General features: G+C 41.2%; 1 protein-coding gene across 5 annotated transcripts; it reads left to right on the top strand.

Moving 5' to 3' along the window:
- The first annotated feature begins 893 nt into the window (after nucleotides 1–893).
- Nucleotides 894–23,933, top strand: ACOT9 (acyl-CoA thioesterase 9). 5 transcript variants are annotated; one of them, XM_084492544.1, is made up of 16 exons: nucleotides 894–984; nucleotides 1,941–2,032; nucleotides 3,656–3,682; nucleotides 6,548–6,593; nucleotides 10,276–10,446; nucleotides 10,539–10,576; nucleotides 13,064–13,147; nucleotides 13,741–13,844; nucleotides 14,633–14,706; nucleotides 17,344–17,411; nucleotides 18,245–18,356; nucleotides 19,468–19,558; nucleotides 20,046–20,131; nucleotides 20,878–20,965; nucleotides 21,154–21,304; nucleotides 21,560–23,933. In XM_084492544.1, the coding sequence occupies exons 2-16, from the start codon at nucleotides 1,951–1,953 to the stop codon at nucleotides 21,616–21,618; spliced, it is 1,281 nt and encodes a 426-aa protein (XP_084348670.1). In that variant the 5' UTR covers nucleotides 894–984; nucleotides 1,941–1,950; the 3' UTR covers nucleotides 21,619–23,933. The 5 variants fall into 5 exon arrangements, with proteins under 5 accessions (XP_084348670.1, XP_084348671.1, XP_084348674.1 ...); XM_084492545.1 differs by lacking the exon at nucleotides 3,656–3,682; XM_084492547.1 differs by lacking the exons at nucleotides 894–984; nucleotides 3,656–3,682 and adding an exon at nucleotides 4,652–4,761.
- Nucleotides 23,934–25,841: the final 1,908 nt, after the last annotated feature.

Genomic DNA, 25,841 nt, shown 5'->3' with positions numbered 1-25,841 from the left:
ACTAGTCTCTGGACAGCATTCGGGATTCACTTTGCATTTTCAGCGATTTTTTCCCCTAATACTCAGAACTTGAATTAATGAGTTCACAATTGCTTCCAGTTCAGAGTTTCTTATTTTTCAAGCAACTTACAGTAAGGGTTTATCTACACTAGGCCATACGTAGGAAAAGAATACTATTTCCTGTCAGGAAAGTAAACAAATATTGCAGTAGCACTGCTCTGAATTTGGGAGAAATGCAAACTTGTAACAAATATGTACTAACAGGACGAGAGGGAATGGGCTAAAGTTGTGCCAGGGGTGTTTTAGGTTGGATGTTAGGAAGAACTTCTTTACCGAAAGGGTTGTGAGGCATTGGAACAGGCTGCCCAGGGAAGTGGTGGAGTCACCATCCCTGGAGGTCTTTAAAAGACGTTTAGATGTAGAGCTTAGGGATATGGTTTAGTGGAGTGCTGTTAGCGTTAGGTCAGAGGTTGGACTGGGTGATCTGGGAGGTCTCTTCTGACCTAGGTGATTCTGTGATTCTGTGATGAAAATGACACGGATGTCCATGTACTGGAGATGAAAGGATGACCGCTTTGGGCTGCTGCTATGAGGTCGTATTTTGGATCATTAGGAGTTTATTCCTATAAGCCGGCACATTGGGATGGTTATTGTAATAGTGTGAGGTGATGAATTTGGGATTCAGCCACCTCCCGCTGCACCCACAGATCTCCCACATGCGAGAGGGGGCATAACATTAGGCCTGGGGGTAAAAAAATAGCGATGGGGGGGGTACAAAATCAGGGAAGGACACGCTGTAAGCAGCCGCGGCAGGCGCCGATTCAGCCCGTTTTTCTGTCGGGCGCAGAGGCAGCGCCGCGGGGCGGTGCCGGGGCCGGGCCCGGGGCCTTGCAGCGGCTCCGGAGCCTCCCCGAGCCCGGCGCCTGCCGGGCGGGGCCGGGCGGGCGGTGCCTCAGCGGCGGGTGGCGGAGGAGCGGCCGCACGGTGAGGCCCGGGGCTGCCCCGGGGGCTCGGGGCGGATTTTTGCCGCCTGTGCCGGCTCCTGCGGGCAGGGCGGGTGCGTGGGGGCTGCGGGCTCGGGGCTGTCCCTGCTGGCTGGGCTGGGCTGGGCTGGGCTGGGTCGGGGGGGAGCTTAACGCTGTGCTCTGCGCTGCTGCCGGGCTCAGCTCGGGGCCCAAGGGGTGGCAGCAGGGGAGGTTGAGGCTGGCAATGAGGAGCCATTTCTGCTCAGGAAGGGCAGTCAGGCACTGGGACGGGTTGCCCAGGGAGGTGGTGGGGTCACCGTCCCTGGGGGTGCTCGAGGAAAGGCTGGGCGTGGTGCTTGGGGACAGGGCTCAGTGGGTGACACTGGCAGTGTGGAGGTGGTTGGACCGGGTGATCCTGAAGGCGTCTTCCAGCCCTCATGGCGCTGTGACTCTGCACGTTAGGCTTATTCGGAGCTGCACCCATGCTGAGCGTTGGGGGGGATGCCAGGGCTGGCTGAATGGCACTGTGCTGGCACCTTGCCATCCCCATCCGAGGGGGTGCCAGCCAGGCGCAGCAGTGACTGTTTTGGAGTCATGGGTGGCTTTTTAGATGTGCAGAGCCACCGTGTCAGGATGTCCGTGGTGTTAAAGCTGGCATTCAGTCTGAGCTGGTTGTCACAGGGCCTCTGAGTAGTCAGTGAAAAGAACGGGTGCCTGCAGTGAATCACTCTTCCTTCCTGTGTGCAGGTAATGGCAGGTGCTGGTTTGAGCTTCGTCCGGCTTGAAGTGCTGTATGGACTGTGCCTGATTCAAAAAATCAGGCTGATAATAAGGAGCGGGGTTTCTGGAGTAATCAGTGACATTCAGAAATAACTTTTAATGAAATCTTTATGAAGAGATCATAATCTTTATGAAAATAACTTATTTTCATGGCGTTAAAACTAATGACACCAAATTCTCCCACTCTGTCTATAGGTTGTGCACCATGTGGAAGCTTCCTTCTTTCCTGGCCCGGACGCTCACGTCTGGGACCAGTGGCTTGCCATTGCTTCCAGACATGGCTGAAGGTAAAGTAGTTGGCTGTGCTTTGGAAGGAGATTTGGAAATGTTTCTGAAGAGGTTATTCTTTCAGGTGGTGGCCCTTAATTAGTTGTTGTGGTTTGCACACATCGCATCTGGGCATGTCCTTGACTGTTAATACCACGTGTATGTTTGTACCATTTATACCATAGCTCATGGTATAAATGTTCAGGAAGTATCAGAGTGTACATGTTTGGAGATCGTTGGCTACAAATACATATAGGACACTGAATTTACAGGCTTAGTGGCTACTCTGCTTCTTTAGACTTGGAAGAGGATGCGATTCTTTTTTAGAGGGACAGCTGCTCCTTGAGGAGGCTCTAGATAGAAAGTCAGTGCGATACAGAGAGGTGCTGAGGAGCTTGGCTAGAATGGCTGAGAAATGGAGGAACTGAGTGGAAATGAGTCATACAGAACTGTTAGGGTGTCACTACTGCTAATTTCACACAGTGAAAGAAACTTTTTAATCAGATTAATTTCATGAAAATGCACTCTCTCAATAGAGTTTTGTGTGGAAAGATTGTTTTAATGCTCTAATAATAATAAACCAGTGTTCCTGTTTCAGAAGCTTTAAGAATGTTTTCTTGCATTCTTATCCCATGTACTGAGAAAAGGAGAGCAGAAAAAGAGCTGAAACAAGATACCAAGAATTCCTTCATGGAGTTCTGCTTGTTTCTAATGCTTTCTTTTCCTCTTTGTTTCTGAAATAGAACCTCAAGGTTATCCAGTAAAAGAGAAGAAAGTTATTGGTTGTTAGATAGACATTTATCTAGACTATTGGGAAAAAAACAAACACAAAAACTATAGGTTAAAGATAGTAATTTGGGAGTTCAAAGGAGAGAAGCAAGGATACAGGACGTTGCATAATTGCAAATATTACCTTGCTCTTTTATTTGGATGTTTTGTGATGATGCTATCTAGAAGGCCAGTAAAAGGAGTGGAAACATCCTGGCCTTGCCTCTGTTTTTGTTCTAAGGGATGCTAATATTTCTTGGACTATAATAGCTGCAAATATTCGAGATTCTGTTCTAAAACTGCAGCATTTAAGTAACATTTTGCAAACTCGTGTTGATATATAAACTAATTCCCTTTAATTTGGTGTACGTGCTTTCACAAAACACCAGATACTCTTACTAGCTTTTCACGTGCTTCCTCCCAACGGTGGGTCCCAGTTGTGAACACCCTCAGTTCTTCCATGGTACTCCTAGAGGCACACCAAGTGGATCTTCAGCAGCTTCCTCCGAGTTAACTCCTTTCCTGGAAAATGCTGCAGATAGGCTTTGCAAAACTGTTAGTCAGCAGTAAATGGTAGCACCAAGCTTGAAAAAAATGTTTGGACTTAGACTGCAAGCAGGTTCTATGCAGTGCCAGCAGACAGAGGAACTGGAAAGCTGTGTTTGAGGGAGATGACTGGCTTAACTGAAATCACAAAGATACGGACCCTAAACCTTGGCAGTGAGCAAGTGCAGCTTGCTTAGAGTTGGTTAAAGTTAAGGGACATGTACTTAAATGGAATTTAAGCAGGTGAAATAATCAGGTAACCCCTTAATGGATGTCATTTGCATCATTTCTTGTAATTGTTAATCTAACCTGTGTTTTCCGCTCCACAGGACACTTACCCATTCATGTGAATAATGGTGTGTTGTGGTAATCTGAACATATTTTGATATTTGCTACAATGCTAAACTTACTGAGCTACTGTTTTGCCTTACTTTATTGCTCATGAAAAATGAAAACTTCTTCTCTGCCGACTTGCTTACAGCCCCTTTGCCTTCTTTAATGTTGTGAGTCATGACGAGTGAATGTCTCTGGTCATCTTTCTGGAAATGTCCTACTAGGTCTTGGACAGCACAGTGTATTTCTGATGGCATGCTGGATAATGCATTTTTTAACAGCCTTGTGGGATACAAAATCTCCTATGTTGCATCTCCTGCAGTACATAGCTTCATTTTAGACATTGGAATAAAAAAAAAGGCTGTGGTTCAGACACAGGGGATTTCTGCATCTTTCACAGAAGGCCAGACAAAGCTCTACGCCAGACTGGTGGTAAAACACCCGCGTGGTCTGCCTGAACCCGGGGAAGCACCAGCACCAGGGACTGTGGATTGTAGAGATGGATGCAGCAAGCTCGTTCAGCTGCCCTCGTGTCCTTTGTTACTGTGCTGTGCAGCTCAAATAAACTCAGGCCCTGCTGCTCTGGCTTTAGTGATCCACTGACCACAGCTGAGGAGTTAGTGTGAAATACGCGGTGTGTTAATGATGGATAAAACCCATTTGTTGGAATTGTTCTGTGTGTCTAAGACATTTGCCAATGAGAAGAGAGAATGCATGAATTTGTATGCTTAATTACCGAAGTTTATGTTATAAAATCATTAAAATCTAGAAAAGCAGTATAATTTTCCTAGGGGGAAGAAAGAAGAGAAGACTTACAGGCTTTGAGCCTGTAAATGGACTAGATTTAGATTGGCAAAATCTTAGAAACACTTTTACGCTTTGTCCTTTTATTGTTCAAATGAAAGTTATGTGGTCTCAGCCTGGCAAATGTTTGCTTGTATACCTAAAATCAGAAATATTAAATGGGACTAATGTTGTATACATGTTTGCAGGTTTGGACTCGAGGTTTTTCAGAGCTTTTTACGTCTCTAAAGCTGAAAAGGAAGATGAACCTAGTTTAAGCCAAGACAGAGAAAGTGCTGCACGCTGTTGGAAAATTGAGGTTTTGTGTTCTAGAAGCTATGACAGTGTTTCTGCTAACACTGTGTTAATCAATGCATGCTATGGCATCTTCACAGGTGGAGTGTGAGTAACAGGAAAGTAGTAATTCCTATTATGTAAACAAGCCTGTTGCTTCTTAAGAAAAAAAAAAAAAGAGAATCAGATCCTTCTGGCCCTTCCAAAAAATCAGCTCTAAAATTTTCAATCAGTTCTTTTTCATTGAATATTTTTTGTTATTGGAATTAGTAATGGAACTTGTCTTACTTCAAAACGTATTTTCAGCTTAATTTCCGAAAGAACCCAGGCCTAAGTAGTCTATTTTTGTCTTTGTCTGTCCTCTTGTCCCTTTCTTCTTCCAGACTCCTGTGTTGCTTGCTGCCAGCTGAGACAGATAAGCACAAATCCCAAACTGTGTTCCCACAAGGTTTGTGAAAACCAGCTTCTGAGTCAGAGGTTCGATAGGGTGCCCGAGTTAGTGCTGTGTGCGGGTCAGCCTGTGTTTGATGGCAGCTGCCAAGTTCCTGGGGTCTTTGTAGTGGCCAGCTGTTAGCTTGGCAGAGCCCTGGGCTAACCACAGCTCCTAGCAGTGCTTGGCTGGAGGCCTGGCAAAGCAGAGGGTGGTTTAGAGGTTTGGGAGGGGAGCTGAAGGTGTTGCAGTAGGGGATGAGCAAATGGGGGGCTAGCGGGAGGGGTATGTGGTTTCAGTCCATAGGGATCAGGCTTTGTTAGCTCCAGGGGTCACAGAACAGCTAGCTGAGTGCTGTGAGTACTCTGACCTGGCATTTAGTGTGTGATGGTGTCCCAAAACTTAAGTAAAAAGAATCAGCTCATGAGTCACCAGCAGCCCTCTTTCTGTTTGTGTGACACTTTATTTCTGTAGCCCTTCCCTGATGTGTCACTATGTTATCCTGTTATTTCAGCCCTCTCGTATTAAAAATCTTTGGGAATAAGCAAGGGATTCCTGCTGTCCAATTTTCAGCTCTATTCAGTTATGAATTTGGGAATCGTTGCTGCTTGTTTTTTTGAAGTGTTTCCGGGTAGCACGTATTCACCTGCCTAACAGAGACAGGCTATTTTGGTAGGTCTGGTGAGATCCTAGCACATTTAAAAGCCCCAGCAGGAAAGAGTAGAATAGCTGCCTGTACAGAGCTGGTATTAACTCTGGTAGCACAACCAGTATGGGAAAGCAATTTTACAGGTCTCACTTCAGTGTCTTGATGTTGTGTTCTTTGAGGCTTCTAGAAGTTTAGGCTATAAAACCCTCCTGGCAGCAGCCTGTCTGCTGGTGTTACCTGCCCTTCATGTGTAGGTCTAATTAAAAAAATACTTTTTTTTTCACTCCCTGTCTCCCAGCTGCACTGTCCTTTTAATGTTCCTTTTACAGCTTTCTGATCTGCGTTATCTCCGCTGTTTGTTTGTGTTTAGGCTGAAATATTTTCACATCAGAATTCCTCAATCCGGTCTTGATCTGCCGTCTCTTTCAGTTGTTAATGCAATCAAACGCCTGCGGTGCTAATTAACAACCTCTCTAAATGCATTCCCTATTGGCTGTACAAAATAAGCTACACAATCATGTTACTCAGTCCATTGTTGTGATATGCCTACTAACAGCATCAGTGAATTCGGCCAAACTTTTGTTTTTCAGGCTTCTATTTGCATGAATTTGCTTAATTTTTGTTTGTTCTGGGATGAGGACTGTGCCTTTTCGCACCAGGCAGCCAGCCTCGCGTTCTTCCCGTGCCCAACTAAGCTTTGTTTGCTTTGATTTTTTTGTTTGTTTGTTTCAGTGCGAAGCAGATTGAGGGAGATAGTGGGAGCATCTACCAACTGGAGGTACAGTGTACATTAAATGTATTTTACTTCACTTGTCAAACGTGGAGAGAGCTCAGAGTTGCAGTAGAAATGTGAATTCAAACTGAAAAGTAATGCAGACGCTCTTGGATTGTTACTTTGTGGATCACAAACTGCTGAGATTTTTCTGGCAGATCCTCAGCACCAAGGGAACAAAATGCAAGGTCCTGATGCTTACAAGATTCTCTTGCGACCCTGGAATCTCATGGAAGCTTGGGAGCTTTAGGGCCATACTGGAAATGTTATGTTGCAGTTACCTCTTGATTTATCTGCTGGCGGACTTATCCTGGTCAGGTGTAGCTGAGGCATTTCTTTTCTGTGCCAGAACTTAATTGTAGACCAATTTACATCTGCTTTAAATCATCTAAATTTTGGCTTGCCCAGTTTACCTGCCTCCCCCTCTGTTATCATGGATGAGCCAGAGTTGCCTGTAATCCTGCAGCTGCTAACGCTTCTGAATACGTCAGTGTAGCCATCAGGGGAACTTGTGTTGCTGATTGGTTGACCCCACGTTTATTTTCTTGACGGGTGATTATCTTATGACCATATTTGCTGAGCTCCTGTTACACATTTTGAGGACTGATAAGGAAAGGAAAAGGGGCTTGCCTGGATGGAGTGTCTGATGGCCCTCTGAATAGGTTTATCTCAGCGGCATTATAGGCCTGCTGAAGAAAATGCCTGAATCAGGGAAGTTGAGCTTTGTTTAGGAAGACTGGTAATTAAGCATCATGGGGCTTGCAATTTTTATAAGGAGTCTAGAAGATGGCTCTTCAGAAAGCCTTTCCAGCAGCCCATAGTGGCTAGGGAGGAACCATGCCACGTGGAAATACCACCTGAGGAGTGAGGCTTTAGAGGGCCCTGGTCAAATCTGATCCTCCATCCATTTCTTTTCCCCCTACTGTACCGAGTCTAGGTGCGTTTCTTGTGCAGTAAAAAATGCAACAGAAACAGCTGAAGCATGCAGTGCCTTGCAAACTGCCATGAAGAAGGAAGCCCCTTGTCAGGAGTGCTTGAGAGTGACAGGCTTAATTTAATATCTGGGGAGGTTTGGAGGATGTGGGTCGTGTAGACTTGGAGAATCCACTTTTATGTTGGACTGACACAGAGTTGATAAATGTGGAGGGTCAACAGCCAGTGCTTTCATCAAGCTAGACCACGGAATGACAAGAGGGGACCGACCCAAGAAAAGAGCTTGATGGGGTTGTGAAATGGGAGCTGGGGAAGGACTGTGAGGGCCTGATGCGTATCCAGCTGGGTTGCTGGGAGGCGTGTGTTGGGAGAACGCTTTGAGCTATTAATTTTGCTGAAAGGAAGCTTTGGTTCATGATTTCTCTTGTAAATGTCAGTGGTGTTTTGTTTTAAAAAGAAACACCTTGCTTATAAATGCCTTCTGCTTTCCTACCCGTGTGACTAAAACAATGAGTTTGCTCACTGCTGATATAGTGCAGTGATTCTTATTATAGGTCTCACAAAGATATTAGATCTAGGTTATGGAGCATTTAGACCTGATTGAAGTCAGTAAGAATTAACTAATTCACTGAATTAGAAAGCCTGTAAAATTTGTCTGGGGTACAATCTGATAACAGATTCATGGGGTGACTTACATTAGGGTTTAGGTAGAGTTGTAGCCATTTCAGAAACAAATAATGCCATTTCCCAGAATGTTTTGGGCAGCTATTAATTAATACTTTGAAATATTGTTACTGTATGACTGATAATTGCAGGATGTAGAAGTACTTGGCCATTGAAAAATGTTATTGCCTTGAGCCCAATATTTCTATATAATGAAGAGTACATTCTGAAGGCAAAGTGAGGAGTTCTGCTGCTGCCCTCAGAGGAGCCAGGATAGGACTGGTGAAAACAGAGCATAGTTGCATTTTTATCACTTGTTTTCTATATGTTTGTAGTCAAATTTTTTATTTAGTCTCTGACTGATTTCTCTTAAACCTTTCAATGAAAGCCCTTGAAAGCAAACCTTAAAAAAAAAAAAAGCAAATACAAAAACCAAACCACCCCCATAAAGGAGCATCATCTGGGACATTGCACCTTTCCTTAGTCATCTAGGATATTCTATTTCTATGCAGTGGCCCAACTTCAAACATAAACACACTGGAATAGGTTGTTCTCTTTTCATTTTTTCTGAACTCTGCAGTTGTCATGTTGCCCAGGTGAGGTAAGCTGTGTTTCATATGTTTATAAACAGTAAAATTTAAAAGAGAGATTTTCTGCTAAACCTTTACTGTCTTTGATTATGGATTCACACTTCCCCCAGAATTATTAAAGAGCAAAGAGGGAGTAGAAATGTTTAAATGTGACTTTTCTACCCCTCCTCTCCCAAAAATAAAAACCAAAGCCAAAAAAGTTGTCATTTTAAAGTATGACTAATACCCAGAATTCATCCAAAGTGAAGACAAGTTTTTGGTGAGCTTCTTGGTGAAAAGCTTCTTTCTGTTGTTTGTTTTTTTTTTTTGGCCTTATTGAACAGAGTGGCTCTCAAATCACAACGGTACAGCATGCACAGCTGAATGAATGGTGCACATTCACCACAAGTTTAAAATTATGTTTGGTTACTTAGAGCATGAGAAGGCGTAAAACACCACAAAATTGATTAATAGTTGTGCACACTCTTTTGATTTTTGCCTGAACTGTTGCATGCTTAACTTTCATTTATTTAGTGCTTTGTTATTGATTCTAGGGATGTTATGAAATACTTGCTTTATTAGTTAGGCTGCGCTTCTAAAGGGAGGGTGCTTTGGAGGAACAGGCAAGAGAGTGTGTTGGGCAAGGTTGCTGTTATGTATCACAGATACATGTGCAAGGAACCAGCTTGGAAAGAATTGGAAAGAAGTGACAGTACATTGGCCCTGTCTCCCTTGTGAGATTTGTAACCTCTCTGGCCTCACGGTGCTGAAAAAGCAGCTCTGAATTAATTGTTCCCTTTTTTGTGTTATTTATTTTCACACCTTTCCTGTGTAGTTGTAAGATGACTGGGTAGAAAGGGAAATATGTAGATTAACTTTCCCTTTTTATGTGCCTCTTTTATGTATGCTGCATGAGTAACAGTTGTTGCTGTAAAGGAAGAAGTCATCTGTAGGTGATAGCAATTCCTACCAGATCAGCTCTCTTTGTTGTCAGTGCTAACCAGTACTGTACATCTGCTTTACTCCTTGAGAGAGATTCAGTTGACATTTTGAGACATTGAGAGATTAAGTTGACAGTCCTGTAAAACTGACACTGTAGGAAGAGTTGTAAGGAAGAGTTGTAATACAGTAGCTACAGAAGGTGTGAATGAACATAAAACCTTATAGGTTAAATTAGGCATGATCTGTGGTTTTTTTTTCCTGTTAAAACTAAGTTGTTTTCAAGGGGAACTATTTTTGTAGCATTCAGAATTGTATAAATTAAATTTGTCTCTTTAGTACAAAAGTATGTGCTTGCAACTGGTACACAAAGCTATTTAAAACTTTTTGGCAGTAGTCTTCCTTTATCTGATTATGTGCATTTCTCTTTCTTTTCAAGATGCACTTACTTTGTCTTCCTATCTTTAATTTTTTTTTTTGTTTGTTTTGGTAATTTTCAGTGTGACATCTTTTAGCTAGAGAGAATTTCAGCTGTCCAATATACTCTTCTCATACTCCAGATGAAGTGTTTCTTTTCTTACTAGGGATCATGTGCAAGCAATGCAAGAAAGAAAAGCTCTCCACACTTTACTGGCAAAACGTCAGGAAGATCTCCCCCCTAGAAGAATGAAAGATAGCTATTTGGAAGTTATCCTGCCTCTAGGAAGTCAACCTCAAATAAGAGAGAAGTATCTGAATGTATACAACAGTGTAAGGTAACAAAGTAAATATATTACACATACAGGAAAGTGTTAATTTTAAGGTATTTTGGAAGCAGTTATTTAATTGTCAAAAATGTATCTTACAGGTTTGGAAGGATACTTGAAGACCTTGACAGTTTAGGAGGTAGGTATCTGTGCCCTTGAAAAGAATACACAAATAATGCAGAATGAGTTTGAGTACCGATACAGTATGACCTCAGCAAGGATTGCATCAATGTGCTGTCTCTGAGGGGAATTAAAAAAGATACTGATGCTGAAGGAGGATGAAGTGTAAATAGGAACAGTCAGAAGCAAAACGCTAAGCTTCAGCTTCTGCCAGTTTGTAAAGGAGCAGCTATAAGAATAATTACACTCAGTTGCTTCACGAGTTAGCTTTCTTATTTTATTTTTCCTTGTCATTTATTCATGGTCTTTAAAATATCAAGATCTTTGATTCCTGTTTTGCAGCTAAAATAATTGCTGGGTTGTTAGTATGACTTGATGTTTTTCTCTTAGAAGTGGGCAGGAAATTCAACAGAGAGGATGCCAGGTTCTGCCCCTGGGACAGGGCAATGCCAGACCCAGGCACAGACTGGGAGCTGTGTGGCTGGGGAGCAGCTCAGCAGAAAGGGACCTGGGGGTGCTGGTGGCAGCAGGCTCAGCATGAGGGCAAACCACTTTTTGGGGTGCATTATACACAGCACAGCCAGCTAGACAAAAGTGGTGATTGTCTCGCTGCATTCAGCGTTGGTGCGGCCTCGCCTTGAACGCTGCATGCAGTTCTGGTCAGCAACATGAAAAGGATGTGAGGGCCTTGAAAGTGCCCAGAGAAGGGCAACAAAGCGTGGGAACGGCACAAAGCTGTGCCGGGGAGGTTCAGGCTGGGCATTGGGAAACGTTTCTTTGCCGTCACACACTGAAACAGGCTTATTAGGGAGGTGGTTGCTGTCTGTGCCTGCTGGTGCCCAGAGGCGTCTGGACAGTGCCCTCAGTAATAAGCTTAAGATTTTGGTTAACCCTGAAGTGATCAGGCGGTTGGACTCCACGATCTTTGTAGGTCCCTTCCAACTATTCTGTTCTGTCTTAAAATGTCACCAGTTGACGTCTTTCTTCAGTAAAGTTCTGTAGCTGGTCAGTAGCATTCTGATGGAGCTTTTTTGCAAGGAAAAAAAAAAAAAAAGAGTGCTTGTTAAGGGAAAGGTCTGAGGGGGAAGCATGTACGTAATGGTTCCTTCAGCAGGACAGAAAGACCTTCTGTGGGTCCGCATGGCCAAGAGTGAGGCAGGCAGAGAAACAAGTGAATGCGTGTCACCTTTCTGTGAGGATAGGCAAAAGAGCTAGATGATTTGTATTTTGTGCTGGGAGATGGAAGATAGTAGCTTCAGGACCTGTCCTAAATTAGAAAAGGAGACTTGAAGCTAGTGGCGCATTTCAGCTGATAAATGAGATGAGCCTGTTTTTCGTTCTGTGCCATGCTTATTTTCTCTGTAGACCTGTGAAGATCTTGGATTTTTCCTGGTAACAGCACAGAATGTCCTTGCCTTGTTGTAGTCATACTTGTCTTCAGTCAGCTCTACTGGGGATATATTATTCTGGGGAAATCAAGATTCTGTGCCAGTTACACAGTGTTCAGAATGGTGGTAAGCGGTTTTCATGGGAACAAATACCATTCCACCCTCTCCCCAGCATATCCAGTGATCTTGGCAAATGTGCCACGTGAACGGCTGATCAATTTCTAAGTTTTTGTCTTTGGCATTAGGGTTCTGGAAAATCCCATTCGGACTGTTATTGATTGTATTGATGCCATGACTGATAGGCATCACAATTTTTAAAATTATGACTTTAATTTTAAATTAAATTTCCTTAATTTAATTTAATTGCCTTTCCTTTACTTAAATTTCCTGGAAAGACAGAGATTTTCCTTCTCTGGAAAGTATCTGCACCTAATGAGATGCTTTTGAAACCTTTATTGAGTGAAAATTACTTGAGTACTAGGAAGAAGAAGTCTTTGCAACATTACTCTTCACTATTGCTCTGAGTCTGTTATTACTCTGAGGAGTCTGTTTACTTGCATATGCCCTCGTGAGCAGAGCTTATTAATCAAGTAATCATTTGGCTAGTAATGATTATGGTGTGATAATTACCTCTAACTATGCTTTCATGCCTGTAGGGCACAGTTTATCTAATCTGCACCTCTTTAAAGGAATCAGTATCTGAAAACAAGTCTGCAGATAGTATGTATCCTTGAACAACCTGCATGAAATCGAAGTAGGAGGTAGGAAGGGAATGAATGATCGGAGAGAGTGGGCTACAGGGATAAGGGAACAGATTATGTGGGATTGGAAGGAGTGGAGTGACGGGTTGATTTAAAGCACTCAGTTAAATTTCTCGTTGTAGTAAGTAAATATACATGTAGCTGAGACAGCTGCCGAATCACTGTTTTCTTTATAGCATTCCCCTGAATTAAGTACATGAAAATGTGGAAGTCGTGCACTCCTACGCTGTGATATTTCGGTCTGTGTTTTGCAGGTACCTCTCATGCTTCACAAAGATGGTTTTGATCTGCTCTGCTAAAATTCTTGTTAAAATACAAGAGAACTAAATGCTGACTCCGTTTTCGGTCTCTCCACAGTTCTTATTTGCTACACTCACACCAAGCAGGAAGCGCAGCCAAGGTCTCCCTTATCGATAGTTACAGCCCTGGTGGATAAAATTAGTAAGTGGCAATTTGATCAGCAGGAATAGTTTCATCTGTTTATCTTACTCATTCAGCAGCTACTGCATTCTTGTCGTTGTTACTGGGGATACCTTCTTCCCTCCCCTGCTGAGTTGCCTTCATGTTGCTTTGCCTTTGACCTCTTAAATATTCTGCCTTTTATAGAAGGGAGGAGGGGAAGAGGGTTAAGTGGATGCTTTTCAGCATTTCAGATTTCCCTTCCTTTAAAAACACAACTTTGGTGCCTCCTGCACCTCTGTGTTTGGTTTTGTATTAGCATGTGAGTTTCTTAGCTTCATTTTTAAACAGTGTGTGTTCTGGTGAAGTTGGACCTTGCTTGTGTCCCATGTCCTGCTGACCACCTCTGTGGGTCTGCCATCCATGTGCCTGTTTCTTCCTCTTCTGGTTTTAGTGAAAACAGATAAGGCAGGAACTGCAGCCTAGCAGTGTGGTCCTGTGCAACAGCCATCTCTTCGGGGTTGTTTGTGTGCTTTGCTGCTTACACAACACAAAAAGACCTTAGAGGAACCAGTCTTTCTAGTATTAGACCTGAGTGATCTGTCTCCAGTAACCTCTAACGTTTATTCTTGCAGATTTGCGCAAGAAGGTCGTACACCCTGACTGCGACATCAAATTCACCGGCAATGTTTCTTGGGTTGGGAAGACCTCAATGGAAGTAAAGATGCACATGCTGCAGGTTAGTTCCTGGCACTTCTGTCTCTCCTGCAGTAGTCACAAGGTGTTTCAGAGTGAATTCTGGATGATGACACTAACAGCCTAAATTACATTTCTAGAAAAACCAAGGTGACTTCCAGTAGTTTAGGTAATAAGTTATTAAATGCTAAATAATTTAAAATAAATAGGTGTAACTACTCTACACTGTACAGGAAGCAAAATGAATATTAATTTAATTAAAAATCCCTAATATTTCTATTGAATACTTACAGTCAGTTGATTAGTTAGCTGAAACATTCAGTATTTTAATTATTTAGAGTAGTGAGGGTAGTCTACTTACGTGATAGGAGTGGCTATGAGTCAGATAAACAGGTAAATATTTTTGGATTCGGTTTGTGTCCTTAAGTCTCTGATGTAGAAGATAACGTTACACCTTTGTTGTCTGAACTGCCTCCCATTGCTGACGGTGGTGCCAATTTGGTATTACTTATAAAATTGTTTAGGCATTTCTCAGAATAAAGAGGAACTGGGCATTTTACAATTTTATTTTATATTTTTTTTCCCTAGCTGAAGATAGTACTTAATCAGCATTCCTCCGCTTAATGGTTTTGTTACAGAATTCCTGAAAACGGAGTTCTAAGTTGTGTTCTTTCCTTCTGTTCAGCCTACTGTGGGAAATCTTAGAAGGGATGATGAAATGAAAGTAAACATTGTGATAACGATGTGATTGTGTAGGTGGTACCAACTGAATAGCTTGCACTTTTTATAATTTTAGAGTTTAAAGATAAAATTTTTTCCTGTCTCTCTCAGCTGCATGATGGTGATTACTGCCCTGTGTTAGATGCAACCTTTGTCATGGTGGCCCGGGACCCAGAAAACAAACGGTAATTTGTAGGATAGGGAAATAGTCTCCAGGCTCCTGTTGTGGTGAAAGTGGCAAATGTGGCAGCTGTGTATGTGTGAAGCTGTATGGTGTGGGTTATAAATGAATCGTATAGTTGATGTTTTCTGTTGGCAAATGTTACTTTCCTGAGGCAAGCATCAGAGCTTTGAATTCAGGAGTCAAATGATACCAGGCATTGCTGTTAGTCTTTGGATCTGTCCCTTTTCCATAACAGATTTTCCCTGTGTTTGAATGACTGGCCTGATGAACAAAGAAGTAAATCAGTGGACTACTGACCCATGTGCATTGTACAGTAGTTGTTAAAATTGATTGCTTTCTTGCCCTAAAAAAACAAACAAACAAACAAACAACCCACAAACAAAACAACCAAAAAAAACCAGAAAGATTGAGTCTCAGTGGTTCAGAATCACAGAACAGCTTAGGTTGGCAGGGACCTCTGGAGGTAATCTAGTCCAACCCCCTAGCTCAAGCAGGGGCACCCAGAGCAGGTTCCCCAGGAGCACATCCAGGAGGGTTTTGAAAACTCTGTGCCAGTGCTTTGTCACCTGCACAGAGCAAAAGCACTCCCTGATGTTCACATGAAGCTCATGTGTGCCAGTTCGTGCTCATGGGCTTTTATCCTAGCATTGGCACCACTGAAAATAGCATGGATCCGTCCTCTTTGCACCCTTCTTTCAGGTAGGTTAAATGGCCTTTGAGTGTAATAGTATCGTTAACTCTGTAATTCGGTATGGTAGGTGTTGTCAGAATACTTCAACCTAAATTAGATAAAAATATATGTAAAACAACAAAAAAACATGGCCGTGGTGAGTATTCTCACAAAACAAACAAACAACAACAACAACAACAAAAAAAAAAAAGCACAAAAAAGAGAAAAAAAAAAAAACAGAAAAAAAAATGTTTTTCACCCTTTCTGTAATTCTTAGTTGTTAAACAGGCTGCTCAGTTTCAGTTTTGGTTTATATGACTCCAGCACTAGAAAAAAATTACTTCTTGTGTTTCTTACACCCTGTATAACTTTCAGAAGTAATAAACGATTTTCTGTTCAAATAGTTTGAATAATTGTCTATGTTTAATGAAGAAGGGTATTTATTGGAGGGGCTTTGCTTGACATAATTATTTAATCCCGATACTATTATAAGGAGTTACTAGTATAGTTTTCTGTATCAGATTTGTGTTATTTTTAGATCCTATTAGAGCATTATATATCGAAAAGAGATATATGTATATATACACTTAATTTTATGGTTCCCCCTCTTTTTTTTTTCCCCAAAAATTGCACAAATGGCATTATACACTAGTAGACTGGCTACTGTAGCAAAACAAACAATAATACTCCAAGCAACTATCCAAGGCAGTGTTTTTATTCTGCTTTACAAACAGACTGAGGACAGCTGAAGAGATATGCTGTCTGCATAAGCCCATGTAGATAAGACTTCACTGAAACTTCAGTGTCTGTTCTTTGAGCCAGGTCACCACAAACCTGGTGTGTTCTGGAAGCATTGTGTGTGAGGTAGAAACCTTTCAGAGAGCTACAGGGTATATTAGAATAGGTATAATGCCCCAAAATCTGGTTGTATGGCTTGCAGACCATAAAAAACTTGCATCTCAGGGGCTTGGACAGGAGAGCTAATGGAGATGTGTCCTGAGCTGGAGAGAGGGGGAATGAGCTATGCAATAGTGCAGGAGCTTGTGTGCCTTGAAAATCCAGAGTTCTGGCAAACAAGGGAAAAGAGCAGGCTGTTCCAAGTGAAAGGTCTCTTTGTATGCTGCTTGTTACCAGCCCAAGTAAAGTCTGAGGACAGAGGTTCTTAATATGCTTAGCAGATTTACATATTTGTGTGTGTGTATGTATGTGCATATATGTATGTGTTTATTTGCATATATATCTTGTTTTGAGTATTTGTATAAGTGTTTAAAATAGTGTTTAAAAATAATCTGTGGGAATCACGGGGAAAAATGGTACTTGAAAATAAGCATTTTCCCTGCCTTGTGAGAAGAAATAATTAAGCTTAATGCAATTTAGTTAGAGTGAATTTATTTGTGCAGTTAAGCAAATGTATGAATTGGGACTCAAGGCAGCCTCATGTCATCTTCTTTGATAAGTGGCGTATGTGGTAAACAGCTTTTGGCTGTTGATAAGGCTGTCATGGGAACGTGTAGATTGTGAGAACGCTCGCTAGCTACAGCACTGTGCTCTTTCTATTCCAGAAGGAATGCTGCTGTTCAAGTTTTGTGTATCTATTTTAGACTATCCTAGATCACCGCTTCATTTGCTGAGTTTCTAAATAGCTTTCTGCTTTAATGATCTTTGTGTAATCTATGGGTAGAGATTTAGCTCTTTATGCAGCACAGATGTGTCAATTATTTTACCTTAATTGTACTAGACCGTGGTTGGATAGCTTCAGTTCTGAAGAGGAAGTTAAGCAAGTGTGATATTCTGTTGGCAGCTGTCAGTTATGAAATAATGTATTTATTTCTATGGTATAATCTGAAGCATGGTATAATCTGAAGGATGTCTTTTGATCTTGTGTATGTATGTAAGCAAAAATGAAACACAGTGTATTTACAGGGCAAATTCTTGTAAAGTTTGTAATTTACAAATCTCTGTCCATAGGCCAGCGTTTGTTAACCCACTCATTCCCGAGAGCCCCGAGGAAGAAGAAATCTTCAAGCAAGGGGAAAGTATGTCACATGCAGATGTAGTGCTTAGTGACGTGGTTTAATGCTGGACTGGGCAGTGTTAGGTTAAAGGTTGGACCGGGTGATCGTACAGGCCTCTTCCAACCTAAATAATTCTGTATTTCCCAGTAGCATATAAATCTGCTTTAGTTTCAAGTTAGTAGCTGGAAGGAAGTAGACTTCAGAAGTTCTTCTACTTAGAAATGGTCCTCATTTGTTCAAAAGAAGATTTTTGTCGTGTCTCATGTGTCAGTATCGCTCAGGTTTTGAAAGCCTGCTCTCACATTCTTGGAAACCTTTGGCTAAACTAACAGGCACTCCACGTCAGTACTGAGTACTGAACATGGAGGGGAGAGCAGAAGAAATAGCATAGCTCTGTTTTCTTTTGTTTCAAGCTGGAATTTCAAAGGTGAGAATTAAAGAGAAACATTAAAGACTGAGTAAACTGAACAAAAGATATTTTAAGTTAAAATTTCAGTCATTATGGCCTATGGCAGTGAATTCATAAATTTGTATTCTTGTACCATTGGCAAAACCTGAAGAAGGTTGCTATTTAGTGATTCTTGCTTGATACATTTTTCTGTACTTCAGGGGGAGTACCTAAGTTTCCTGTAAGGGGACTGGGTATCAGCTTCATTGGGTCTTTATCTTTTTTCTTATATGCAGTCAGTTCTAAAAGCCAAACCTCTGTTTGAGTTAGGATTGTCAAGCTCTAGCTTTTAACTTAACAGAGGAAAAAAATACGAAGTCAGTTGATTCCAGATTCAAATCATCAAAGCCAAATCATTTTTTTTTCCTTTGAACTCTAACATACTTTTTTTTTCTTTTCTGCTTAGTGAACAAGTTAAAGAGGATTGATTTCAGCACCGCTTCCTTACTGAAAATGGCTCCCACTGCAGAAGAAAGAAACATTGTTCACGACATATTCCTTAATACATTGGACACGAGGCAAGAAAGGGAGGGAGGGATGGAAGAGAAGTGGTGTTTTGAGGAAGAAAATTCATGTGCATTTTGAGTGGGCTCTTAGGGGGCATACTGGCATAAAGGCACATGTTTTGTTTTCCCATTTTTCTATTTAAACTCTGGGTCATTTTGCTTGAAATACAGGTACAAACTTTGACATGTCATCTGTGCCTCTTAAGAGGCTTTCATCATTGAGGAGTGTTAGCTGTGCCAAGATGATGAAAGTGTTAGAACAGAGAGCTTCTGAGTAAGATGTTAGGAATAATCCTGAAGAAAAAGGTTAATGATGTTTAACCATATGAGGGAATGCAATGGTTTTGCACTGTGTGATTTATACAATATAAGAGTTTTCTGCCAGGTAGGTAGAAGAAAGCCTGAGGGCAGGAATCGGCCATATTTTGATCGGGTAATTTGCCATGTGTTTTAGGTATAATTCTGGGCAACATTAGTTGGGGGAGACTAGTGTTGGCACACTTCTCTTACAGTTCAGATTTCTGTGAAATCATCCACTTGCCAATGGTTGTAGAACAATGTCTAATAACATTAGCGTGCTATTGTGTTTGTGGATGATTTCTTTGACTCACTAACCTTACACAGTTGTTATTTTCAAAGCTGTTCACCAAAGTGAGGCATACCTTCTGTTAAAAATAACAGAGGTGTTTTGTACACAGTCTGCCTGGGTTTGAAAGCCTCAGACTGTCTGCATGTTTGATGTTGAATTATTCTGTTAGCTCGTTACTTGCTTTTAATTTATACTCTGACTTAATAAATAGTGTAAGGCTTATCTGGGAAAGTGTGTTTTGTGGATGTGGCTTATCTTTTCTCTAATATACCTTTCTCAAGGTGAGATTGTTTGTTCATATGAGTTTGGACATTAGCAGAAGTTTCCAAAAGAGACACGTAGGCTTTTAATTTGTTATTGCAATCATAAGTATCTCTTTAGATACAGCTTCAGGCTCAGCTGGAGCAGCTTTCAGTGACAGCATTGCTGGATGGTGGCTTGTTTGGTTTCAATTTTTCTGTTGTTTGTATTTGTCTTTTGCATTTCTGACCTGTTGAAATCTGCTCATGTAAAGTTTTTGTGTTTCCTTCATAGGACAGTAAGTTTTCGGAGTCGTGTATTACCACCCAATTCAGTCTGGATGGAAGATGCAAAGCTAAAGGGCCTACAGATTTGCCATCCTCAGGTATTTTGAAAAATATGAATAAAGTACAGAAATGGCTACTGAATTATGAATTGTCTTTTAAGACTAATTAATATATTATTTTGTTTAGGTTCTGCAGTGCTTGCGATGTGTTTAGATCTTAGTTTCTTTTGCCATTTTTCTGTTAATGGAATAGAAAATCTGTATCTACTTGGATTGCCACTGCAAAATAGAGGACTTCTCATTACTTTCTTTCCTATGACTGCTTATTTTGTGTAAAGAAATTAATTCCCAATTTATTTAATTTGGGCTTCCAGTTTATGATGCAGTCTAGAGTTTTATGTTATCAAGTAAGTGCCTACTTACTTGAGGCAAAGGTGCCTCAGCCATTTGGACTTTTGCATGCCTTTATACATTCAGGTGCTCGGAGTTCTGTTAAATGCTGTGAACTGAAGCGCAGACTTCAACACGGTGCTTTGAGAAGAACATACGTGATGCAGCAGTCTGATTTTTCTGTTTCTACGTACAGGAGCGGAACATCTTCAATAGGATCTTTGGGGGTTTTCTAATGAGAAAGGCATTTGAACTGGGATGGGCAACTGCTTGCAGCTGTGGGTGAGTTGCAGACTTTTTATGTGTATAAAACCTGGAACATTGACCATGTATGGATAGGTCAGGAAACCATGCTAGCCAACCTAATGACAATATGATCAGAAAAGACCAACGTGTTTAAAAGGAGGATGCTGCAGTATTATTTTACAGCACTATTTTACTTAGAGCACCTGTCATATTTGCAAAGAGATTTGCGTCATGCTTCTTGGAGCTTGGTTTTTAAACACTAAACATAGGGGTAGAAACTGCATCTTTTTTCTGTTTTGTTCTGTTGTGCTAAGCTACTGAGACTGACTTTGAAGATATGATTTTTATTTTCCTAAATGTATAAAATAAACGTTCTCCTAAATAAATACTGCATCTTTTAATTAAGTACTCAAGAGGAATGATTTCTGATCAACTTGTAATAACTGCTTGTGCTTAGGAAGTGTGACCTGTCATCACCCAACAAAGATCTATGCCTGAGTTTAATGGAGCATGCATAGCCTATTAGAAAGGTGCCTATGTCAGTGCTTGGAAAACCAAGGCCTAAGCTGTGGTGGCATGAAGTTTGCCTAGGGAGTGTAAGTCATAAGATAAAATGATGATGCAATAGTGTAACCTACAAGAGGTTTCCTCCTCTTATTTTTTGTCTTTAAACAAAGATTTATTTTCTAATAACCCATGATTGAAATGCTGGGAAGGAAATAGTTTAAATTTCTCCAAATATACTAGTTGTTCTTGAGATGAAATTTCTTTTTCTCTCTCAGGGGTTCCAGACCTTTTATTGTATCTGTTGATGATATCATGTTTCAGAGGCCAGTTGAGGTTGGATCCTTATTATTGCTTTCTGGACAGGTAGGAGTTTTTGTCATCTCTTCAAAGAGAAATAACTTACCCTTCCTGTTACCAGTGTTAATCACTGATAACGAACTGTGCATTATGAATGTTTTATGACTTCTCTTGTTAAGCCATAAAATCGTCTGTTACAGTTTTTCAGTGCCAGTGATGAAGTATGAGCTGTAACTCCTTTCCTAACTGTGTAGGTCTGTTACACGGAGAAAAACTACATCCAGGTTCGAGTGCACAGCGAGGTGTATGATGCAGATACTAGAGAGCACCACACAACCAACATCTTCCATTTTACATTCATATCAGAAAACGAGGTCCCACGTGTTGTGCCCAAAACGTACGGAGGCAAGTATCCAGTTAATGCATTGCCATTGAAACTGTGGAAAAGAACACTTCCTTTCTCTTGAAACGTTTGTCATTTTAATAGATGAATTATTGGCATTTGGATATTTTAACAGGATTTCGTGGCAAAGCACGTTTATTTTATGCTGTGATGACAATGTGGATTGCTTCTTAATCTTACCATTCTGTGTAGTTCGTTGCCCGATAATGATACTAAGTTGTTAATGTGTTTTTTCTCTTTTCTTCACCTGATTTCAGAGTCCATGTTGTATTTAGACGGGAAGCGACACTTTGCTGCAACCATGAAAGAAATCTGAGAGGTGCTGAGTACATCAGCAGTGTAGCAGCACACTGCCTTAGACTGAATGAGTCATCGCCAAGAATGGCTAACAAACAAGTGCTCTCGATACTAAACCAAAATAATCCCCCTGCCCCTTTTAGTACTATTTATGTATTTGCATATAAGTGGAATTTTTATTCTCTGCTACTAGGATTTCTTGAAATTTCCTTTGACACACCAATTCTGTTAGGAAATGAGGGTGAAAAAATACAGTCGTACTTTGCTTTGGGAGATCTTGTTACCCCCCTTGTTGTCTTGTCACCAGCTGCCTTCTTTCCCTTGGTAGCTCCCCTTTGTGCTTCTCTGACAATGGATAGAAGTTCTATCAGAAGAATGTGCAATAAGTAGATAGACACAGATGAAGCCATTTGACCTGTATTCTTATGTAAATTAGGTTTAGGGTCTTGTTTTTCAAGAAGGACATGGGCATCTGGGTAGCAACAGAAGCTCAGAAGTTGTTAGTGTGCACAGTGTACAAGCAGGTATTTTCCATCAGTTTGGATTTTACAAGGTTGTTGCAGCTTCTTTTTTATATGGTTTCATGCTCACTTGGTAGACTTGTTTGCAATGATGTGAGGTGGCTAGATGGTCTGTTCTGACATTGTAGGCATACAGCCAGCCCTGTCAGCCTCTTCTATTTTTTTTTCTCTGCTGTAACTGCACGCTAGTTCCTGAATGAGTAACTTCTTGTAGCTTATAGAGTAGTGATCTGATCGGTGACATTTTGTAAGACTAGGAAATGGTAGTGTAGAGCAGAACCGGGAGCAGAGAAGGAAAATGCTGCTAACATGGTAATGGTTATGTTTGATTTCTGCAGGAATTAAGGGCCCAGAGAATCTCTGCTGAACAGCTCCCGAGTCAGGTGCTGAGTGGTGAGAGGTTTTTTTTTTTTTTTTTGTTGGACGGAGCAGTGGAGATAACAGCCTCCACAGCTGGGTTATGTGTGTGCTTCCTCAGTAGGCTGTAGTGAAATGTGAGCGCTGCACGGCTTTTAAAGTATGAAGGATGGAGCAACTGAGCACCACAGAGTGGACACCAAAGTGGACATAACTATGGTATATAAGTAGCAGGAAGAAAGTAGTTGATACTGAAGTACTTCTGATGTAGTGGAGAAAGCTTTCATCTGCAATATCTGGCAGATAAAGCTGAACGTACTGAAATTAGGAAGATGAGTGGATAGAAAGCATCAGCAGTGGGGATGATGAGTCACAAGCACAAAATGTGGCCTTGGATACCTTCAAATCAAGACTGATGTTCTGTGTTAGCAAGGCAGACACCTAAACTGGAGTAGTTGGGCTCCATGGCAGGTTAAATGGATGAACTGTGGTGTTTTATAACCCAGGAGAATGGACTCATCTGGCCCTCCTAGGTTTAAAATTAGTGAAATCAGGAAGCACTGGGTAAAAGTGGTATGATAGCACAGATGCATGAAATGAGTGATAAAACAGTGTTGAGATTTTTATTTCAGAGTAAGAAAGTTTACAAAAAATAATGTTTAGAAGCAACTTTATTTTTGCTAGAAGGATAGTGTGATGTTCATGGCTCCTAAAAGCCGACTGTTACTCCTATAAAGAGACTGAATGTTACAACAACTAGCATGCAACACCTTAGCCTTTCCTTTCTAAGACTGTGCTGCCTGTATTTGTAAGTTAGGCAGCTTTCCAGTGCAGGAACAGGGATGTTACCTGATCCAGATGGGATTAATGCACTGCAGAGAGATCAAGCTTCCAGATCCTTATGGAGTTTCTCCCTTCAGTTACACTCTGTTGCTGATTCAGCTATTTTTAGTAATTTTCTGTAATGGTTATGCCACTCTGGGCATGTATTTTTTATTTTCTGTTTTCCTGATTTTTAAAACTCTTTCGAAGCTGAATATACTTGACTGACCAAACAAATAAAGAACTGAAAATCTATCCCAGCTTTTTATAAGTATCAATATTTCAATATGAATTTATCACAATTTCTAAATTCAGCCTTCGGAAGGGGGTGGGAGAAAAAGGTTATAGAGTAGGGAGCAAGGCTTGGCATCAAAACCTCTGGATGCAGTGAGGAAAACAAATCCCACAAATGAAGTTGCTTAAAAGAGCTATCCCATGAATGAAGATGCTTGAGAGAATTGCTGTGTTTTTGTACTTCATGATAATGCAATCGTGTACCACAACTGCAGGAGTTATAGGAATGTATTTACAGTCATGCAGAACCTCTGTGTTTACATATGCAGATATGTATATGTACATGTATGTTACATCTTTTACATACAGTAATAAATACACAAAGAATTTGTGTCACCTATTTTTCGTCTGGGACAAGAACTCCAAGCTGTCACCATTTTTGATAATAGGTAAATGAATCTTCAAGGAATATCATTTATACATGTCTCTATGTACATTTGTGTAAAAATAAAAACTACTTATTCTTAGATATCACCCTGAGGATAGAAATATTTTACCATAGTAATTAATGCTGAGCTTGTATTGTAACTTAATGACCAATCCCTCACTGCTGTGACGAATCAGTGCCACTCAACCCTAGAGTTATTAATAGAAAATCTTTTTATTTGTAGTGAACATACCTGTGTAACTGGCTGTAGCTCTGTAATGGAAATGTTTCTGTGCCATCGTGTCATGGACTACAGCAAGGAGGAGATCTGTGGTAGCTGGATTGCCTCCCCTGGCCCTCTCAGTTGTTGCTGATGTAAAGGAGCTCTGGCATTGGCTGAGCTCAGTGTCTGAAAAAGCACTTTGTTTTAAATTTCTCTATTTTCCCATGTTTTTTTATTTTATTTATTTATTTATTTTCAAAGCCTGAAGTTACTTATTCAAACTCACCCTAACAGCTTCTGGTAGTCCCTCTTCAAATATTCATGAGACTTTTGCAACTAAATCATGGAAGAAACTTGTTGGCTCAGCATAGCCGGGGAGTGAGGGTTTTAGTTCAGAAACATTCTCTAAAATTACTGCATATTTAATTATTATTTTTTTTTTTTTACTGTATGTTCACTCTTTGTCTGCTGACAGGCTTGTTTGATTGTCGGTGCTCTGCTGAATGAATTTTAAACTAGGTATGTACGTGAGATACGGCTTCATGGGCTTGGGCTCGAGGATAGCTTTTGCTAAGGCTGGAAGAAATTGGAGCCCTGGAAATTTTGTCTTTTTTCCTTTTCAAAAGACAAGTTCAAAACGGCAGTCTGCATCTGCACTTCACGTACTCCAGGAGAGGCCAGTGAATACTGGGAAGTGTTGGCCCTAGGAAAGGCTGGGGAGGCAGAGCTGTGTGAGGTGCAATTTGCCACCATTTCAGATCTCAGATGAAAGCACGGGCAGAGCAGATCACTGTGTCTTCTGCAAGAGAGCATTGCAGATGGCCCTGCCCAGGGTATTTGAGTTAATTTGAGGTGGTTGTGATGCCAATCAGTATTTTTCAAAGTAGTGTCTCTAAATCAGATTCTTAGATTCAACTCTCTGCGCTGAAATTGGAAAGGGGCATGTTTTGAGCAGTGCTGAGGATGCTCAGTGCAACCTCAGTGGGTTTTGCTGGTGGTTTTTCCTTTCAGAAGATAACATCGCTTTTATTTGTTGCCTAAAAAATATTTAGGATTTCAATTTTGGTCCTGCTTGCACTTATTTGAAGCTCTTGATCCTACAGCTGGGCATGAAACACTTCCAGGTATGCTAACAAAACCTTGGAAACCCTTAAACCAAGCAGTAGGCAAGAATGGGTTGTGCACATAGAAGATGGGTGGGTACCTACTGCCTCGGCACTTCATTACCATGAATGATTCCTTAGCCCATCCCTTACACGTGTTTAGAGGACTGAGGCCTTTAAACTGGGCACAGCTACACTGCTGTGCACCTAAATGTGCTATTTTCAAAGAAGCGTGCAGATCAGGATCTGGGTTTTTTCTCAGTAAACGTCTTGGTGCTGTTTTCTTTTCCTGGCTTAGGGTTCATACAGCTTTCCATGTCTGCTTTTGTTTGACGCTGTTGCTGCTGCTATCTGCTGTCGTGATACAACCTGTGGTTTTGTTCCTCTAAGCTGCTCCTCACCTGGCTCAGCAAGGCACCGTAGGCTGGAAAACATTTAAAATGCAGGCGATAAGTTATCTCTGTTTGTGTCTCGTTTGCTGGCTTGGTGTAACAAAGGTTCTTTCTGCCAGTACTCGGTGGGAACGAGTAGCCTTGCCAGAGAGGCAGGCGAAGT

The sequence above is a fragment of the Aythya ferina genome (assembly GCF_964211825.1).
Source record: "Aythya ferina genome assembly, chromosome: 1".
In the NCBI taxonomy this organism is placed as follows: domain Eukaryota; kingdom Metazoa; phylum Chordata; class Aves; order Anseriformes; family Anatidae; genus Aythya; species Aythya ferina.
The sequence above is the reverse complement of the archived record's forward strand: the minus strand, read 5'-3'. Positions and strand labels throughout refer to the sequence as shown.